The 21,441-nt window shown below is 38.9% G+C and overlaps 1 protein-coding gene across 15 annotated transcripts in view; it reads left to right on the top strand.

Annotated features, from left to right (window-relative positions):
- The window catches only part of MAP7 (microtubule associated protein 7), a 181,503-nt gene that overhangs the window by 140,227 nt on the left and 19,835 nt on the right, over positions 1–21,441 (top strand). For 9 of the 15 annotated variants that reach the window (XM_069598479.1, XM_069598478.1, XM_069598481.1 and 6 more), the window contains exons 4-8: positions 2,452–2,615; positions 3,862–3,979; positions 7,827–7,937; positions 13,538–13,651; positions 18,330–18,457. In XM_069598479.1, coding sequence (XP_069454580.1) covers positions 2,452–2,615; positions 3,862–3,979; positions 7,827–7,937; positions 13,538–13,651; positions 18,330–18,457 — 635 coding nt within the window. The remainder of the gene's footprint in view (positions 1–2,451; positions 2,616–3,861; positions 3,980–7,826; positions 7,938–13,537; positions 13,652–18,329; positions 18,458–21,441) is intronic. The other 6 variants (XM_069598489.1, XM_069598488.1, XM_069598486.1 and 3 more) reach the window with 1 other exon arrangement.

Raw genomic sequence — 21,441 nt, 5'->3', positions numbered from 1 at the left:
AGCCAGAGAAAACTGAAATCCAAATGAAATTGTCCAGGTCTCACCATGTGTTAACAGCAGAGCTGCTGGGGAAACCCAGATCTCTCTGTACCATCCTGAGTGATGTCAGAGAACAGGCTCACCTTGGGTTTGTCCTCCTCCATTTCCTCCCATGAAAGGCAAGTCAGTTCACATCCCTTTCAGTGGCTTTGTCTCCTGAAGTGAATAGCTCTGAAAAGATTTAATGGTAGCAGGAATACAGAATCTCTTGTATTAAATATCTAGAGGAAGCTAAATGTTCTGAATTTCATTGTTTTTCTCTTAAAAAGTAACATTTTAATTTATATACCATGTAGTGTTCTCCAGGTTTATGCTCTATACTTTGTTTGGATATTTTTGCCTACAGTATTAATAACTCACGTTAAAAATGTGTTTAGCTATCATGACTGAAGGAAGCATCATATTAAAAAAAAAGTTTTGTGCCTGGAAATGAGGAAAGTACATGTATATGTAAAGAAGAAAGGAAGCATTCCATCATTAAATGATATATTTTTAAGGTCATATAGATTTTATTTTTTTTCAGACTGTAAACTTTTTATTTTGCGTTGAGGCATAGCCAGTTAACAATGTTGTGGTAGTTTCAGGTGAACAGCAAAGGGACTCAGCCATACATACACATGTATCCCCAAACCCCTCTTCCATCCAGGCTGCTGGCACAGAACATTGAGAAGAGTTCCATGTGCTATACAATAGGTCCTTGTTGGTTATCCAGTTTGAATACAGCAATGTGTACAAGACCTTCCCAAACTCCCTAGCTATCCCTGCCCCCTGGCAATGATAAGTTTGTTTCCTAAGTCTGTGAGTCCCTTTCTGTTTTGTAAGTTCATTCGTACCATTTCTTTTTAGATTCTACATCTAAGAGATGTTATATGATACTTCTCCTTCTCTGTCTGATTCACTTCACTCAGTATGACACTCCCTAGGTCCATCCATTAAGCAATATTTTTTGAGCTGTGTATTTTCACTCTGTGATAATAATGTCTTGCCTAAATAGATTAGTAGCATTTCAGAGACAAGGTTGGCTGCTCGTTTGATCCCTCACATCCTTTTGCTGACTCAGTGTGATATGCCCATGAGGCATATCTTTCATCAACTATCAATCTTTGGAATTTTCTCCCAAATCTTTTTTTAAATTAATTTCTATTGGTGTGTATGCTAGACAGCATATTAAAAAGCAGAGACATCACTTTGTCAACAAAGGTCTGTCTAGTCAAGGCTGTGGTTTTTCCAGTAGTCGTGTATGGATGTGAGAGTTGGACTGTAAAGAAAGCTGAGTGCCGAAGAATTGATGCTTTTGAATTGTGGTGTTGGAGAAGACTCTTCAGAGTCTCTTGGACTGCAAGGAGATCCAACCAGTCTATTCTAAAGGAGATCAGTCCTGGGTGTTCATTGAAATGACTGATGTTGAAGCTGAAACGCCAATACTTGGCCACCTGATGCAAAGAGCTGGCTCATTTGAAAAAACCCTGATGCTGGGAAAGATTGAAGGCAGGAGGAGAAGGGGACGACAGAGGATGAGATGGTTGGATGGCATCACCGACTCAATGGACATGGGTTTGAATGGACTCCAGGAGTTGGTGATGGACAGGGAGGCCTGGCGTGCTGCAGTTCATGGGGTCGCAAAGAGTAGGACACGACTGAGCAACTGAACTGATGCTAAGTCACTTCAGTCGTGTCTGACTCTGCAACCCTGTGGACGGTAGCCCACCAGGGTCCTCTGTCCATGGAATCATCCAGGCAAGAATACTAGAGTGGGTTGCCATGCCATTCTCCTGGGGATCTTCCCATCCCAGGGACTAAATCCACATTTCTTATGTTTCCTACATTGGCAGGCAGGTTTTTTGGTTTTTGTTTTTTTTAACCACTAGTGCCACTTGGGGATTGGAATATAGTTGATATACAATGTTGTTTTAGTTTCTGCTGTATAGTAAAGTCAATCAGTTTTACATATACACATATCCACTCTCCCAAATCCTTTTAACATTTGCAGAACCAATGCTATGTTGAAAGGAAGTCACATGCTTTCGATCTGAAGGATATCACATATTTTAATGAGAGAGAGACGGTGCTGCTGGGTTTGAGAGTATCATATCTCTATGAGCTTTGAGGCTAGAGTATGTGATGCATGCCTTCTTCTGCAGTAATAATGTACCAAACTGGAGGGCTGTTCCAGTTCCCAAAGAATAGAATTAAGTGCATCTTCTTCTGCCTCATTGTTTGCATATTAAATTATGCTCAACATCAACAATTGTATTTTTTTTCCTGAAAATTTGAGGAAAGCACAGGCCATGGTTGGTTAATAAAAACCAAAGACCCCATCCATGTTTGTTAAATGTGGGCCACTTCTACATCCCCAACTGTTAAGGTTTTAATCCTGCCTGTGTTTGGTTTCCCTTGTTTTTCCTCCTGAAGCTGCAAGAGAAATCGTCTGGTTAGAGAGAGAAGAGCGGGCCAGGCAGCACTACGAGAAGCACCTGGAGGAGCGGAAGAAGAAGCTAGAAGAGCAGAGGCTGAAGGAGGAACGGCGGAGGGCTGCCGTGGAGGAGAAGCGACGGCAGAGGCTCGAGGAGGACAAGGTCAGATGCTGCCCTGGGGACACACGGGAGGCGTGTCTGTTTCAGAAACATGCCACATTAACTGTGAGGCTTCCCACTGAGGTGCCAGGATGCCCAGCTAGAATGTCTGAGGCAGCAATTTACCAGCAGTCATAGTTTCTAGTAGCTTCCCTGGTGGCTCAGACAGTAAAGAATCCACCTGCAATGCGGGAGATGTGGGTTCAATCCCTAGGTCAGGAAGATCCACTGAAGGGAACAGCTACCCTCTCCAGTATTTTGGCTGGAAAATTCCATGGACAGAGGAGCCTGGCTGGCTATGGTCCATGGGGGGGTCACAATCAGACATGACTCAGCAACTTTCACTTTGATAGTTTCTAGGGAGGTTGTGGTGTGGAAATCAAGTTGAGAATGATGTGATTGTCATTGTTTCCACAGGACCTTTAAAAACTCATTTCTGCGGTCTGGACCTATAACTTATTTATGCTTACTTCATGCATGCTGAAGTTTTAATCCCAGCAACTGGATTTCTGTAGGGCTTTACCATTTATAAACATTTTCTCATCAATTATCTCATTTAACTCTTACTCAGCCTTTGAGTATTACCACTTTCTGTGGAAATGAAGATTTAGACTCAGAATAGCTAAGTCACACAAAGTCATACAGTCCATTAAATTGTGGGTTGGGATTACCCACATCCTCAGATTCTAGATTCTGTTTTTAAATACAGAACTACATGTGTTACAGACGTGTGCTATGGGCTTATGTGAGTTGAGGGAAAAGCATCACATTCCCTGTAGTGTGCTAAGATGCTTCAGTCATGTCTGACTCTTTGTGACCCTATGGACTGTAGCCCACCAGCCTCCACTGTCCGTGGGAGTCTCCAGGCAAGAATATGGAGTGGGTTGCCATGCCCTCCTCCAGAAGGTCTTCCCGACCCAGGGATGGAACCTGCGTCTCACGACTCCTGCATTGGTAGGCAAGTTCTTTACTGCTTGCGCCACCTGGGAAGTCAGTGGTAATAGTAATAGTACCTGCTGTATGCCAAGGGCTTTATCAGCTGGAACCTATAATTTTGGTAACCCCCCACCCACCCCCATGTTGATAGTACTACTCTCACCTTAAAGTGTAGAGTTTAGGAATCTTCTGAGTATTAAAAGTATTAAGGTTGAAATTTAAGTAGTACCTCTCACCCCACTCTGCCTTAAGTTGAAGAATCCTCCAACAACCAGGTAGAATCTAATCATCACCTCCTCTGTTCCATTTAAAGGAACGTCATGAAGCTGTTGTGCGGCGTACAATGGAGAGGAGCCAGAAGCCAAAGCAGAAACAAAACCGGTGGTCATGGGGAGGTGCTCTCCATGGGAGCCCGAGCATCCACAACACAGGTAAATGGAGAAGCTTCTTCCCAAAATTACTATTTTTTAAATCACAGTTAAAGTCACAGTTACCTTTTTATTCTGTTTGTAAAAAAAAAAAAAAACAAACCTGCATAAATAATTAAGCTACAATGAAATGATGCTTCTACTGTTTGAGGATAAGAGGGTGATGGAGATAAGAAGATAAGGTTCCCTCCCTCCACACAGGCTGCTTTTCTCATTTGTTGCAAAGTTCTTTAAAGAAACAGAAATCTGTGCAATTTTTCTCAGCAACTATTTTCAGTTCTACATTATTTGGGTAATTTATTTGCATAGGGGTTTCAAGATTATGGAATGGGTTAACCAGTTTTGCCTTTTTCTCTGCGAGAATCCTAGCACTGTTGCCGTTCAGAATCAATCCTACGAGCTTATGTATTCTGATCCTAAAGTATATGCAACACGAAGGCTCTGCAAGAGGAAGTGCAGATTTCTGAAGCTAGAAATAGTAGTGAATGTCCAAGTGATTCCTTGTACTTAAATTGACTTAAAATCCTACTAAAATTTGGACTTAGTGAAAGGCTTTATTTTTGTACTGTAAATTCAATACACCTTGAATTTTATACAGTGTGTCAGTTTCATATGTGTGAGTCTAATAAGCTTTTTTTTTTAATTTACTTTGGAAAATCATTGTCTTACATTCTGTCCCCAGGTGGTTTTGTTGAATCATCATTCACCTTTCTCGATTTAGCAGGCCTGGACCACCACTTCACAACTTTTGGTGGTACTAGAAAACCTGGTACAGACCTCTTTGTGATTTGCTGATTGCCTGACCTGTAGCTAGCACCTCAGACTAGGGCCAGTTCATCAATAGCTGAACCATTGCCACCTTAGTCATAATGCATGCTTAATATCCTACTGCATAGACCTAGATCTGGGACATGGCACAGTGTTTCTCAAGTGTTGATAATATAACTTGGGTGACTTAAAGGTACTGAAATAAAGTAATTACCTGTGATATGTTTCCTTTCTCTTTAAATGATCATTTTGGATAAAACCTTAAAGAAAATGTTTTTGCACTGATAAATCACCTGAGGTCAAAGTACATCCAGTTTGGCTTTATTTCACTCTGCCTCCATCAGTACAGCTATTGTCACTTTCAATTTTCATATAAGTAACTATGGATTTTTGTTTGTTTTCTCTATTCCCTTTCATTCCTAACATTCAGTGTGCCTTCTATAACCTCATCATTTAAAAATCTAAAAGCATATTGCCACAACTTTCTTCCCTATGCAGTGAATCAAATTTGAAAGCATGTTTTTTCCCCCTTGGCTCTTCATGACCCAGTTGTATTTGCAGTGGAGCAAATCAAATGGGTCATAAGGATCATTTACATGGGATATTTCATTCTAGGTATAATTTTGCATATTTGTTCCATACAAAATAGCCATCATGGTATATGCTTTTATATACTTATTTTCCTTTAGTTTGGCTTCATGTTTTACATGTGTGTGTGAGACAGGTAAACCTGTGCAGACTTTCAAGCTTTTTTTTTTTTTTTTTTTTTTAGCTGCAGTGTGTGACATGCAGTATCTTAGTTCCCCCGAGTTAAGAGTTAGTTAAGTCGCTCAGTCGTGTCCGATTCTTTGCGACCCTGTGGACTGTAGCCCACCAGGCTTCATCCATGGGATTCTCAAGGCAAGAATACTGGAGTGGGTTGCCATTTCCTTCCAGGGATCAAATCCGTACCCACTGCAGTGGAAGCTTGGAGCCCTAACCACTGGCCTCCCAGGGAATTCCCTCCAAGATTTTTGAGGGGATGTCAAGTTACTTAGCTTTACTTCTTGCTTCCATGCTTAGAATTCAATATACGACCTCTGTTATTGCCACTCAGAGTTGTATTTGTGAACTGTTGGATAAATCATTTTTTATTAGGGCTGTGGATTGGAGAATATTGCTCCTATAATAGAGAACTTTGAAAATAATGAGAATTTACCAAAATTCTCAATGATCAGAATAATTTGCCAAGATCTCAAGAGCAATAACCAGGTCTTGCTCATTTTGCCTACTCCTTACTTCACAACAATGCTAACTTGTGGTAGACACAACAAACAAATCCTGGAAATTAGCTTTAATCTAGATCAAATCAATGTGTTGTCTGACTGTTCCCACATCAGCTAGCCCTGCTTTGTAAAGACTATACTTTTTAATCCAATTCTTCATAAATCTTTTGGTGAATTTGTGTTTTGTTCAGAGAGGGAAAAAAAGATTAAAGATTCTTATTTGTTAACTAATATAAAAAATACATATTTTATCTCCATAATGTGATAGGCCTGCATATAGACACAGTTTCCCCCCAACTGAAGCTGAACATATAAAGCAATATCAGAAAATGTATTGCTATGAAATGTCCTGGAAATAACTTTCCTCATTCTTCTTTGTGTCCTTAAACCTCACATTTTGTCATTGTTTCTTTTGACATTTTACCCTAAGTCTTTTCTTTGTTAGGATTCCCTTAAAAGCCCATCCATTAAGTGTGAATTTGAGTCACAGAAATGATGTTTGGTTTTTTTCTTTTGATGATTAAATCGCTTCACATAAATCAATAATAATTCAATAAATTAAAAAATTTTAATTGCTTCAACTGTAAAGATGAGTCCTTGTAGAAGATAGGAATATCTGATGTTGGCGGAAGACTTGCTTATCCCCTGTACACTGTAAATAATAGCCTGAAGTAGTTATTCTGTGGGAGAAAGTTTAACATATTTACTACCAGGGTTAGTTTAGACCGGTGGGAACAGGGTTTGAAGGCCTCTCCCACAAGGAATATTATGGTTTGTGTTCAGTTTTAGAAGAAGCTAACCATAGAAAATAAAACAAAATACATCAAGAGTCCTTTAACTTTGGCTAATATAGGTCAGAACAACTCCCTGCATCCTAAATAAATAAAATAATGAGGTTTTTTTAGACTTTCATTATATGTACTTGTATTCAGGGAACATGATGTACACTATGAGCATGGTTACAGCTTGGTTCCGCTGTTTAGAGAGCAAACCATCAGAGCTGATTTTTCCCTTTTATATGGCTATTATTTCTCTTCTAACTTGAACTTGAAGAATTACTCTAAAATTATCCAACAACAATTAGAATGTTATTAGTAAACTTAATTCCGATTGTCTTTGCATGGCCACCAATATTGTTAGGCAAGTTTGTGGGCTGATTCTATAATGTGTCTATAAACCACACTCATCTCTGGGATCTAGGCACACAGGGTTGGTCATTAGTAGATTTTTAAAAAAGAAATGCTCTAGGGGCCCGCCTTTCCACACTTGCAGTGTTGCTTTTTTTGTTTCTGATTAATCTGTTTTTCTATAGTGCACTTAGTGCCCTTTGTAAAATGACTCTACAAGCAAAAGTATCAGCAAATGCACAGACCCTGGTGTTTGCATTCTATCTCACCAGCACTGTTACTGCCCCATTGTTTCTCCTTTGGGAAATTATGAAGGCATTCCCTCTTGTAGACCTGCTTTTGCTTCATGGGCTGCCTCCGTCATTTTCGTTGCCCGCCACTGGTTTTCCTTTGGTCTTCCTCTGTTTGTTGTATTGTAACCATATGCTTGAATTTCCCTGGCTGACAAACTGGTGAACTGAATAGTTCTTTAATATTTTTATTCTATATTTTTATTTTCCTATAAGAAAAATGAGTATTATTTCTAGCCTTTAAGTTACCTTAAAATGTCCACTTAGAAAACTGTGCTATAGTAAAGATCTAGCCATAGAGCTGAAAGCATCCAATCCTAGTTTTTCCTTCCATCAGTGAACTAGGAAATTGCAATCCTGCATGCTGGCTGTCAATTAGCATTATCTCCATTTGTTTTAGATCCAGACAGGCGGTCAGTTTCCACCATGAATCTTTCGAAACATGTTGATCCCGTCATTAGCAAGCGGCTCTCCTCTTCATCTGCAACTTTACTAAATTCTCCAGATAGAGGTACAGTCAAAAGGAAAACAAAGTGTTCTGTTATTTCCTTAATGCTTTTATTTTCTGGATGTTTACAGCTAAGAATAAGCATCTGAAGTTGCTTTCCCTACGTTTCTTAAATAGGAAGAAAAAAACTTCAGAGTAAAAAAGCAATAAACGTCTGAGCAGCATTTTCCTTGCGACAAGAACATTTCTCATTTTAGAACTTGGCTGAATGATTGCATTTAGCAGTGATGAAAAGCGGTGCTTCTCTCAAGTTTTTAGTACAGGAGTTTACAGCTCCAGAAATCACCCACTTATCCACCAACATGCTAATAATCTGTTATGAACATGTATTTCATTTCAATCAGATTGTCTTTGACTTTTCATCTGTACTTGGGGAATTCCAGGCATTAACGTTCTAAAAAATCTTTCTAAATGATTCATGTTGGCAGATTTCATTTTGCTAACTTATTTTTCCTTTAACCAAACCTTTCTTACTGCATTTCTTGTGTGTGTGACTGGTTTTTTTGGTGTCCATTCATTTAAAGGGATATGGCCCAACTTTAAGAATATCATTATGTAAGCCTCCTAAAAATTTCAATATTCACAGTCCTCCAGTTAACCTTTTGTTTGAATTTTGAGTTTTATTCATCCCATGGATTTACAGTACATGAATGCTGAGTTACTTGTAAAATTAAAGTTTCATTCAACATATTTATATATCACAGAATGAAAAATCAAGCTTTTAAGATAAGCTGCTTGTTTTACATAATGAAAACAATTTTCAGTTTGAAAAACCAAAGAATTATTGTGCAATATAAAAACACATACTCTTTGAAAGTAACAAACTGTGGTTATTTTGAGTGCTTTATTAAGACACTGATGGGTTTTGAAGTTTTGGTCTTTTGCAAAAGATTGTAATGTGTGCCTGTTCTATGTGTGTGCATGTGTATTTGTATATTTTGTATTGTATAAAAGTTATGGTGTCATTGTAATGTATAATATAATGTGTTGATGTTAGAATTACTCTCTTAAAGCAGTAAATGTTTGAACAACTTCCAATTCTTGCCTTTTAACCTAAATCTTTTTTTTAACCTAGTTTGCCTAAATCATTGGTATTAGATTATGTGTTAGGGAAAAGTATCATGAATTGAAGCTCCTTTCATAAGAAGCCTTTATTTTCAAGCCAACTCCCTTAGTGTAAAATATAGCGTACTATTCTTAGCAGTTGTCTATTCCTCTTTCCTTTGGAATTGGCCACTTAGCACTTGAATTTTATATTTTTGTGAACATGGATCTAAGACAAGCCATAATGGGGATTTCACAGTAATTTTCAGTTAAACCTTGCTTATTGATTCCGTAGCTGAAATCGGGTCAATGTTGGGAGTGGGAATAAACCGACCAGCATTCTATCCACACTTCTATGGAGTGACAGTACTGTGTCAGCTAGTATCTGACGCGTGACGGTATCTGATTGACTAGTCTGAAGTAATCGGACCTTAGAACTGGGGAAAATGTGGATGGCTCCACTGGATGGCAGAGTCCCTGAGAGGTGAAGGGCCTGACTTCATAACTGGCAGGTTAATCTCAGAGCAGAGGGGTTGGAGCAGAGATCGCCAGCTCCCAGTGCATGTTGTTGCCGTGCTATACCTGCAGTTCTCTCCTTCACGGATGTCCTTCCTTAGGTTAATCCTGACTCCATCCGCTCTGCCTTTGGGTGAGGTTAAGGGTCAGGGAAAGTTCAGCAAGCAGTGAATAGCTGGAGCCAGGAAATTGCCCCTTGAATCATGGTGAAGTGGAGTCGCTCAGTCGTGTCCAACTCTTTGCGACCCCATGGACACCAGGCTCCTCTGTCCATGGGATTTTCTAGGCAAGAGTACTGGAGTGGGTTGCCATTTCCTTCTCCAGGGAACTTCCCGACGCAGGGATCAAACACCAGGTCTCCCACATTGTAGACAGATGCTTTCCGTCTGAACCACCACTTGATTTTAGCCAAATACAGGTCTGTAAAACCTGATGCCAAGCTAGACTAAAAGGACAAGGAGGACAGCACTTAATTTGGGGGTTCCACTTCTCTGCCCCCTTATCAGAAGAACTGTGACCCAGTTCTGGTTTAACTGGTAAGGTCAGCCTGGAAGAAAAATCTGGTTCATCCAGAGGCTCCCATGTAGTTCAGGAAGCAATTTTTTTTTTAGTTAGGCAGAACACTCAGTAGCACAGTGAGAAGGCTCTGTCTTTTAATGAGAATAGAAATCTTCTGCATTTGAACTTCTCTAATTTGAGAGATCTCAGTAATTTAGTTAGTATAATTTCTTTTCTGCTATCTATTTGTTAAATTTAATTATGCTTTATTATCAAAGTAGAAAGCATTCTTATCAAATTATTAGAGGCTTTTACAGTCTAGTCTTTAGAGAGTGTACTCCATTACTAGATTGTTTGAGCTTTCTCAGCTCTACAGCACAGGCCTTAAAGGTGATGTTAAATTGAAGCTCTGATACTATCAAAGTTGACATTCAACTGAAATGTTCTGCTGGTTATTCAAAATGCTGGAATATTTCCATACCAGTTGGTAAATATCCACTTTCCCAAGCTGTGCTTTCCCAGGCTCTCCAGAGCTAAGGGGGTTAAAGGGTGTTACCTACTAGCTCTGTGCCTTGCCCCATCAGTTTTTAAATATTTTGATTATCACACCTGGATATAGAGTTACATGGACTGATAAAATGACCCTAGTTAAAGGAAACCCCTGATTACTAAAGAGTTCTGTAATTGCTGCAACAGAGACAATATTGCCACTGGGAATTTTTACATTAAAAGTGTTTATTATTAAGCTTCCTTCTTCACCAGTTTTCCCCGCCCCACCCCCCCCCCCCACCCCCAAGGAAGACAGAGCATTTGAAAAAAATAAGAAGGAAATCGACTGCTCTTAGCTGGAAATTAGTCCATACATTTTTTTTTTCCCTCAGAAACTAGATTAGAGGACATGGGGGTGGGCCTAAAACTGAATTCTGCCCGCATGTTCTGTTTGGCCTGAGAATGGGTTTGTTGTTGTTGTTACTGGTTTAGTTCAAACTATTCCATCATATGAAAAAAAAAGGAAGATTTCATAGAATATTTCAGGATGTAACAATATGTGCCTCATTTCTACCTGGCACCCACCATTAGGAACTAAATAGTGATTTCCTGCTTGTGGAGGAACAGGACAGCACAAATATCTGCAATGTTTAGTTGCCTCCTTGGACCAGATTGTCTATTAAGGGAATTGTCAATATCTCATTTTAACTGCTTAAGGAGGATCAATACTATAGTTGTTTCATGAGAATTAATACTTTTTCCTTCAGCAGCTTATCTCAAGATCAGGCCCTTCTCGGTTGAAAACATTTTAAAAAGTAACTCTCCTGTACTAACCTTTACTAAAAATTTATCTTATGGTGGAAGAGATCTATTTCTCTCTTGCTCAGGGCATAGTTAAGAATATGGTACAACTAGAAACATATTTTTCCTAGCAACATCTTTCATTCAGAGTTTCGAAGTTGTTAAAACAAATCTCTTTGGATTTGCTTTAAATGCAAGTCAAAGAGGGTGTTTAATGATCTTCATTTGAAGCAGATTCTTTGGTTGATGCCTTAAAGACGAAACAGAAATAGAGCAATTGAACTTCTTAATCAAGGAGAAAAAGCAGACATATCTTTTCAATGATAGACCATCTCTGAAGTTTTGAGTCATTTATTCTACAGAGTTTATCTAAGAAAAGGAGATATTCACCTCTTCTTTCCTTTATCATCTACTAAAATTACAATTCTGTTGAGGATTTTAATTTAATCCTAATTACTTTCCCCACTGATTTAATTCTCTGAATGTATTCTAATTTTAGATTAGATTTTTAGATTATGTTCTGTTGATACACACACACACACACACACACACACACTGCCATACTATAGCTTATAATGGCACTTATCTTATTGTGCATTCTACCAACTGTATTATAATAGTTTTTATAACAGATGTTTTTAATGTATGTCTTCATATCAATAGATAAGGTTTAATTTAACCATGAAGACTCTCCCCCCAAAACCCAGAAAATCTAATAAACTATTCACTAATTCTTAAATTCTCCAGTGCCTGATCAAAATGGCTACTCATTTAAAATAAAGTCAGGTAATTAAGGTACTTACTGGAGGTTGGTACCTCCCTTTGAAATAGCAGATATTTTTTATAACAACCTTTAACACTGGATGGCTTCTATTAACTAAAATTAATTTTCTGGAAGTTAGAAGTCATTTCTTTAAAATATAACATATATAAAAAATTATTATAAGAATAGTTGCTCCAGAGGCCAGAGGACTTGCACCTGCTGTTTGCGGTGTAGAACAGAGTAGCCTTGTCAGGTTTAGACAGTTTTAAAGGTTTTATAAATGATTTGGGAATATGTTCTAAAATATACAGGCCTCCCTTGGTATCCATGGGAGGTTAGTTCCAGGAACTGCGGCAGACACCCAGATCCTCACGTGCTTGAGCCCCATAGTGAGCCCTCTGCATTTCCAGGTTCTGCATCCATGGATACCAAGGGCAACAGTATACTTAGTGGGAAAAATCCACATATAAGAGAACCTGTGCAGTTCAAGCTGTGTTGTTCAAGGGTCAAGTCTATATGATCACTTTATTTTAGTGATATTTGTAGGATTTTGCAAGCTTCTTTCCTGATACCTTTGGAAAGTAGCTTCTGTATTTTCATAGACCATTACTGGAAGGTAATAACATAAGCAAAGTAATGTATTTGTAATTAGCATTCATTTCCTAACAGTGGTCTTGCGAAGCCCTGGTACAATTTGGGACTCTACTGCATCGTATCATTTTAAATTTATTTTCTGGATTCTTCACACACCCACTAGTAATTTCCAACATTATGATCATATTGGATTTTGGCTTTTCTATCTTAATTTTATGTTCAGCTTTATCCTTATCCTTCATCAAATGTTTTATGTTCTTGCCAAACCAGGCAAGAACCTGCTTGCTGAATGAGGAAGACAAAAGTTCTATACAGAACTTTACATGAGTCCTCTTTCATTTTATTATATCTAATTCCGCCCCTCCCAGTTACCCAGGTGGCAGTTCATGGAGATGTAGCAAAATCTAATGGAGACCCTTTCTATCTTTATTTACATATTTCCAGTCTCACATTAAGCTGCCCAAGCCTGTGTTGAACTTGACATGCAGGATACTTAAAACGCCCTTTGGCTGAGGTGTATGCCTTAGCCCACCGCCCATCCCGATGAGGGCAGCTAGGTTCGATAGACTCAGAGAAACATGCCAAACCCGCTTGAAATGGTCCTTCTGTTTTGTTACCTGTTGACTCCATAGGCAGGTGGTTAGCAAAAGCCATGTCCATAAACCTAATATAGAGCCTGCCACAGACTTAACACCTTGAAGAGAGCCAACCTTATGGAATAGCCGCTCCTCTGAGCAGAGTCCCTCCTGCCCCAATTCTGTACCACCTTCCTCCCCAGACAAGCCTCTCTTGTCGAGGTTCCTCTCCGAGGCCTGGGAAGTGAAAGGGGTTATGCCCTGCACCCGCCTCGCCCCTGGAAAGAACGCTTCTAACATCTCGCTTATGTGGTGACGTTTAGCTCGCCGCCTGCAGCTCAGCCCGTGGGAGAGCAGCGTGGTTAACAGACTGCTGACGCCCACACATGCGTTCCTGGCCAGAAGTAAAAGCACAGCTGCCTTGTCTGGAAATTCAGGTAAAACTGTCAAGGTGCAACTCTCAGTGAGGTAAAGTCCTCCTTTAGAAGCCCTCTCTGAGCCACCCCATTTTCATCTAATCACATCTCAGTTCTTCCCATTGTGTGCTTCTCCTCCTCCTGGTGGGATGGCGTTGGAAATGTGTGTGCTGGTGTTGGTTTCATGCCCCTGGCATTGTTCCTCTGCGCTTCCATCTTAGCATCTTGTCTGGACACCAGATGCCAGGCGGACAAAGGACGTTCCTCCCTGTGATCAGGTGGCTCCAGAGGCTTCTGTCAGTTCATAACTGTTACTACAGAATCCTATTCCTTCCCTTCCTTTCTGCCTTCGCATCTGAGGAGATGATCAAAGGTAGAAATAATTTAAGATTGAATACTACTTTGTGGACTTGGGGACAATATCAAAGCACAAGCCTATTTAAGCATAGTGTTTCATAAACGTGGCCGTGGGGCTAGCCACTTATCTTCCCTGGGCTAGGCTTTTATATGTAATCGAGGAATAGTACCCTTTCAAAACTCTTAAGAGTTGTGGAGAAGGCTAATTACAGTGTTCTTAGTTGTTACATTACTTTGAAAATATGTAAAATGTGCCAAGTACTAGTCATTATAATTAGTTGTAACTCCTCTACTTTTTCAAAATGTAAAACATGTCTGAATGAGCCAATTAGTTTAATGAGAAGTTCGTATAGTCTACACCTAGCTGGAAAGAAACATACATATTAGGCTTTTGGCAGTGTGTCTCTCACAGTGAGTTGACTTGGGTTTTCCCAAATATCCATGTGACCAGCCCTCATCTTTGGTATGTAGGCAACTGCATTGCCTCCTCATAAAGCTCCCTTTCAAAAGGCTTTGCCTTTGCAAGCCTCTTCATGTTCACTAGCCCTCTTTTTTTTTTTTTAAATAATAACTCTTGGTAGTTTTATGATGTCTTTCATCTATAGTGCCCAGTGAGCGAGTGTCAACCTGACTTCTCACAGTACCCCTGGGAGGCAGTCAAGAAAGCAAGTACAGGCATTCCCACAACCTTCCTGTGGAAAGCAAGAGATTGACAATAAGTGACTTGCACCAGAGCCACTGAGGTGGACTAGATCTTAGATGTACTTCTGTCCTTGGCACCCTTGTGATGCTCTGTGTACCATCGTGCATTCAACTAGCTGGACCACAGCGATCTGTGCTTTCTGTAAAGCAGCTCTTCTGTCAGCTGTCACATTGCATCTGAGATTTTTCTGGAGAAAAGAGTACAAGATAATTTATTTTTATGCCCATTTTGTTGTACATACATACAAGTCATGAACGCTTTTCTTATGTCCAGCTAATTGAAGAACCTTTGAAACTGCTTTTCAGTCATGTTTCATAGGATCCAAATAGTTTTGTCTCTTGTGCTTCTGAACCTCCACTGTGTGTTGTTTCATACTAAAGGACTGCCTCACAGCTAAAAAAAAAAGAAAAAACTGTCTTCCTTTGCTATTTCTGTCATCACTAACCTTTGTCAATTCTTTCACTCTTCCTCTAGTCTCCTCCAACACCATTTCCTCATTTTCCACCCATTTGACTTGCCCATCTTTCCACCTTCCGTCATCATTATGCTCAATCAAGGGGCTTTTTAATCTGCTAACTGGCTCTTGTTTCCAACTTTTACATCCTCCTTTTCACAAACTGATACATTTTTGTCATTTATTTTAGTGTGAAGCAATGCCGTACATAGCCTTTACTTGTTTGTTTTATTAATATTTTCCTTAGATCATTGTTACCTATTATTGCATTGATACAGCTTATATTTAATGAACCAAAACTGTGGTGTTTAAAATTTTCCATTTAAAATTATTTATGTTAATATCTCTCACATTTATCTTGTCAAAAAACACTTTCCCATCACTTTTATTTTTCCAACTCCTCTCCTTGATTTTTTTTCTTGTCTTCCTATTTTTAATGTCTTTCCTTCAGTTCACCTTATATCCAATTGCCATTGGCAAGAGGATGACCTACATCTAGAGCCAGGGTTAGAATAGCAGATCAAAACAGCCACCCTTACCCCTAGGGTGTCCAGTGATTGTAAATTCCCAGAACAAGTAATAAGAGCAGTTGAAAACTGGAAATCAGTCTCATATGTTTCATTTGTGAACACTGCTTTGGGTTGATTTTTCCTTGCCCATTTTTTAAAAATACATTTAAGATATATGTGCTTATTGGAGCTCAGGGTTAAATGAATTAACATAAGCAAAAAGACGCTTAGAATAGTACCTGCACATAGTAAGCACTTAATCAATGTTATTCTACCATGTGGTTATTCTCTCTGTTGTACATCAACCACATGAACTGCATTATCTTTTCTCTGCAGCCATTATTTCAAATAGAAAATCCAAATGCGTTAAATTAATGCATACTTACTACCAAAAGTAGAAAGAAATATAGATACTGAAGAAGACTTGCTCAAAGACATTTCCATAAAAGAAATTTTATGTTTAATAAGACTACTTTGGGATATGGAGGGCACTCTCTGGAGAAAAAAACACATATTGCTCTTCCTTTTCCTTCAGAAAGGCAAGATCATTAGAACTATTGATTTAAAGGTTTCAGGTTTTTCAGTAGTTGCTGTTAAGAACAGCAATGAATTCCATGAAATGTAGTCTCCTCAGAATTAACCAGACAATATTTCGTGAACAGTTAAATTCAAGGATTTTTGTATAAACTATGTCAGGTAGGTTTCTTCCTTTCCTTCATATTCACTCAGCACTGTAATAAAGAATGAGCCAACGACATGATGAGATCGGTTTACAGCCATGATGGTCTCAGGAAATGTTCCATAGATACCCCCTGAAATTATTACTTCCCACTAGAGGAAAAAGAAATCATATTTCTGGGCTTCATTCCTTTTTCAGTGTCAGACCCACGGCCTCAGAGAAAGGCTGTCATCTAGGGTTTCTTGATCGTTGAGCAGTTAATGACCTCTGGCTGTGCCCTGGGCTGTGTGTGCCTCTCTTGCTCATAAATCCCACAGAAGTGCCTGGTGCTAGGATGTTCATCTTTAAAGGCATTGGATTGGATTGGAGGGGGTTTGCATTAATGAACTCCTTCCTTGTCTGGGAAGGACAAGTGCTTTGTTGTGGCACTTAAGAAAAGGTTAAGTTTTCAAATCGTTTTGCCTGTGATCACAGTAAGCCAAAAGATGAGAGGGTCTCCTTCACAACATAAAGGAAACTTCCTTCACCATTAAGGTCTGAAGCAGACCTTTATGTCAGTTTGCAAGTAAGACATATATCTTTTGAGGAGAACTGAAGGAATGCAGCTTATCCAAGAAATAAGAGTTCTGTTTTCAGATGATGGAAAAAGAGTGCTGTTTCCAGTCGATCCACTGCCTTGACCATTCAGTGATAACCACAAGATACTGCAAGGTATTTAATGAAAGAGAACACGAGGGTGAAGACGCAATCTGATGGACTTTCTGTCTATAGAGTAAACCAAAATAACATATTTTTAACTATAATTCTGAAATTAAGATTGAATTTTCTTATGAACTATTGAGTTTTGAATTTATTAACTTAATACTATTATATTCAGTTGATGTAATAGTTTCTTTAAAGAGTGGCTACAATGGCAAGAGTTGGGTAAAGTCATAACATGGTCCAGATACATAGTATTCCCTTCAGTAGTCATGTTTGTCTTACTTACCTAGAAAAAGAGATTTCTGGATGAAATATGAAAGTGAACCTTGGATCATTAGTACCCAAATGTCTGATACCTATCCTGTGTTCTGTGAGTTTCTTTAACCCCACTGTTACTCAGAATCAACCACTTGATTAATAACAATGTTCCTTTGAAAGTAAGGTCAGAAACTATGTGGTTTTCACAAAACAAAAATCTCATCTTAAGTAAAACTGTAACAGCCGTTCATGATTCAACTTTATTTTTGGCAATTCTAACATAATTCATGTTCTCTTCACCGTTTTAAATGATGACATCCCATTTCCCTATACGTTCCTCTGCTTGTTGTGAACCATCCAATGCCTTGGCTTTTGGGAAAACCCAAAAGCATGCATTTGATTTGCCTTTAAGTAGATAAAACATTTACAGAATTTTTTTTCTGGAAATTATTAGTTATTCTTGTAGCAAGTCTTAACACCTGATGAGACTTGGTCATTTAACATTTTAAAAGTTCAGTTGCTTTTTGTCCCCACTGGCTGTTGAATTCTACTCCCAAAATAGCTGCAGTATATCTTGCTTGCCTGCTTGCTCACTTGCTGTCTTTCCACCTTTTGTTCCATCTGAAAGCTAATTAGGAAAAATCTGATTATAAACAATCCTTATCTTAAAATTATGTCACTAATATAGCATTTTACCAGAACCATCTGTTTATAGGAATATAAGGCCATTGCTTTCTGTATGGCTGACGTCTGTATCTTTAATTAAAGTATTTAAATAGCCAAATAGTTTATATATTCCTGATTTTCACTTGGACGTGCCCTCCTTTTGGACACACTGTAAACAGGACCGTGAGGAGAATTGAGCTTGATGGTTCTGGAGGCCTTTAGGTAATAACACTTCTCCCTACTTTTCTCTCTATCTCTGCTTTGCTCCTTGTCCTGATCCTGCTTTTGGCTTTCCTTCAACTGCTCCTCTGGCACTCTTGTGTGTAAAACAATCACCTGCACCCTAGTTATCCCCATTTGTCCTCGTTCAGCATCTTGCAGCCCCATCAACATCACGCCCTACAGAGCTGCACACTCTAGAAATCCACTGGAGCGACCAAAATTCTTTGTAACACCACCCGAGGGCTCCGCGCGGAGGAGGACTGTTCACGGCACAGCGGTGAGTAGCTCTTGGGAAGCAAGCCTGGTGAGTCTGGTGAGCACAAGTCTGCTGTTCTTGTGCAGACTGGACACCGCCCCAAGGTGCAGTGTGGCTATCAGAGCGGGCTATGCCAACATCCATCATCACATCCACCCACCAGTCTTGAGTCTGCCTGACTGAGTGGTCCTGCTCCTACACTTTGTCCCCACTTGGGGATTCTACTCCCACAGAAAATCTAAATTTGAAGAGGAAAACCATTCTTTGTTCAAGCATGTCTGAGTGGCTAGACTGCCATCTGAGTGCTTTGAAACAAATCACTGCTATACCAGCCATACTTTAAGTGTGAAAGTAGGAAAAGCTCTGAAGGGGAAGTGGGCCTAGACTGCTGCCTTTGCATTTTATCCCAACCATATCCAGAAGCTGGCTGCCTTCTAAATGTGGTTCACTAAAAAGCAAGATAAAGACTTTTTGTCTGTTTAGCTAATCCGTGTCAAGGCCCAGATCTTAAAATATAGTGACAGAGTATTTTGAAAACACTAATTACCTGCTAAGTAATTCTTGAAAGGCTGTTGGGCTCTGTTACAGAGTCACATTTTGCAAGTGAAGAATATAATTTGTATTTGTTGTTACTGGCAGGGTGGCTGAACTAACCTCAATTTTCACCATGCTGTAAATGCAATGAGGTCACTTGTATGTCTCCAGGAATGTTTCTTCTTCTTTAAGCCATGTATCATTTGGCACCTGTTGAAAGATGTAGACATCTGTATTTTAGTGTTAAAGGACCCCCCAGTCAACCAGGAGATCTCATTGCCCCTGTCTCGTGGTAATAGCATGACCCATGAAAGGCTGAACAATGCTTTTTTCAATCTTAACTTCCCAGAGCAGTTCAAATGTATAAAGCTGATGGACACTTAAAATGATTTTGCTTAGACCTTTGAGGATAATTCAAGAGTTGTGAGAGTTTGATGGCTTTGCCTATAGGCAGTTTTCTTTCAAGCCCCTCAAGCTTTCAGGAATCAACGTTTAATTCATGATTGAGTCAGACCTCCAGCCCTTGAAGCCAGAAGTGAAACTACCTTTGAAGTCTGGGAAGTTTACCATCCATTAGCACGTTGATGCTTCAGAAAGCCTAGCTGTGGCCAAATAGCAATAGTCAAGCAGAACAGCTTTGGCCCTGAACACTGAACACTTATTGGGTAGGGAAAAGTGTTTACCAAAGGAAAAATATCTTGTTAGAGATTAAAAGGAAAATTAACACACCAGGAGGAAAGTGTGAGAGCCAATCCTCCAACAGATTAAATGAGTGGGATTTGTCATCACTTGATCCACAACCTGTATTTTCTCACCAGTCTTGTTTTGTCTTTTCCGTGCCTCTTTCCTCCTGTATTTGATCTATTGGCTACCTTTTCATTTGTTTACAATTAAATATTTAGGCAAATACTTACTGTCAGAAAACGACTCACATAATTTATATTCCAGAGCTGCACTGCAGAATTCAACCAAGCACTTGAAAATGTGACTAATGAGACTGACAGATCAAATCTTAAATTTATCTTTTAAACAATTTTTAATTGTGACAAAAAACAAAATGTACCTTCTCAACCATTTTTAAGTGCACAGTTCAAAAGTGTTAATATTTACATTGTTATGCAACCAATCTCCAGAACTTTTTAAATCTTGGAAAACTGAAACTACCCACTAAGCAATAACTTTCCATTTCCTTATCCCTCAGCTCCTGGCAAGCACCATTTTACTTTCTGCTCCTATGAATTTGATTACACTAGATACCTTCATGAATGAAACCATGCTGCGTTTGTCTTTTGTGACTACTTGCACTTAGCGTATTAAGTCTGTCCTTCCATATTGTAGCATGGGACAAGATTTCCTTTCTTTTTAAGACTAGTAACACTCCACTGTGTATGTGCATATACACTCACACATATGGATTGACACACCACATCTTGCTAATCTGTTCATCTGTTGGTGGACATTTGAGTTGCTTCTTCCTTTTCGATATTGTGAATAGCATGGCTGTGAACATGGGTATGCACATATCTCTTTGAGATCCTGCCTTTGGTTCTTTTGAATACGTACCTGATTGTTGGATCTTATGGTAATTCTATTTTTAAGTAACTGCTACACTGTTTTTCATAGTGACGATACCATTTATTTACATTCTAACCAACAAGGTACAAGATCTTCCACTTTTTCACATCATCAGCAATATGTTTTGTTTTTTTAAATAGTAGCCTAAGGAGCGTGAGATGATCTCATTATGGTTTCGATTTGCATTTCTCCAATAGTTAGTGATGCTGAGCATCTTTCTGTGTGTTTGTTGGCCACCTGTATATCATCTTTGGAGAAAAATCCAAGCAAGTCCCTTCCCCATAATTTTAACCTTAATTTTTAGTCTTTTAATCTTATTTTTAATTTTATTGGAGTTTTTATATATTATGGATATTCCTTATCAGATATGTGATTTGCAAATATTTTCTCTCATTCTTTAGGCTGCCTTCTTACTCTGTTGATTGTATCCTTTGATGCAGTTTTTAAGTTTGTAGTCCCACTTTTCTATTTTTGATTTTTTGTTGTTGTTGTTACATGTGCTTTTGGTGTCATATCCAAGAAATTATTACCAAATCCAATATTAGGACTCTCCCCGTTTTTTTTTTTTTCTGGGAATTTTATAGTTTGAAGTCTTAGCATTTCGGTTTTTTAAGCATTTTGAGTTCATTTTTGTATGTGGTATAAGGTATGTGGTATAAGGTAAGGGTCCAAGTACATTTTTTTACATGTTTTTTTTTGCATCTAGTTTTCCCAGCACCATTTGTTGAATAGACTATCTTTTCCCCATTAAGTGGTCTTGGCACCTTTGTCAAGGCTCCTTTGACCGTATACTCAAGGTTTTATTTTTGGTGGTCTGTTCTGTTCGTTGGTCTTTAAGTCTGTTTTTATGCCAGTACCACATTGTTTTGATTACCATTGCTTTGTAATATGTTCTA

This window comes from Ovis canadensis, chromosome 8 (assembly GCF_042477335.2).
Source record: "Ovis canadensis isolate MfBH-ARS-UI-01 breed Bighorn chromosome 8, ARS-UI_OviCan_v2, whole genome shotgun sequence".
NCBI lineage: Eukaryota > Metazoa > Chordata > Mammalia > Artiodactyla > Bovidae > Ovis > Ovis canadensis.
This window is presented reverse-complemented; position numbering and strand designations above follow the sequence as displayed.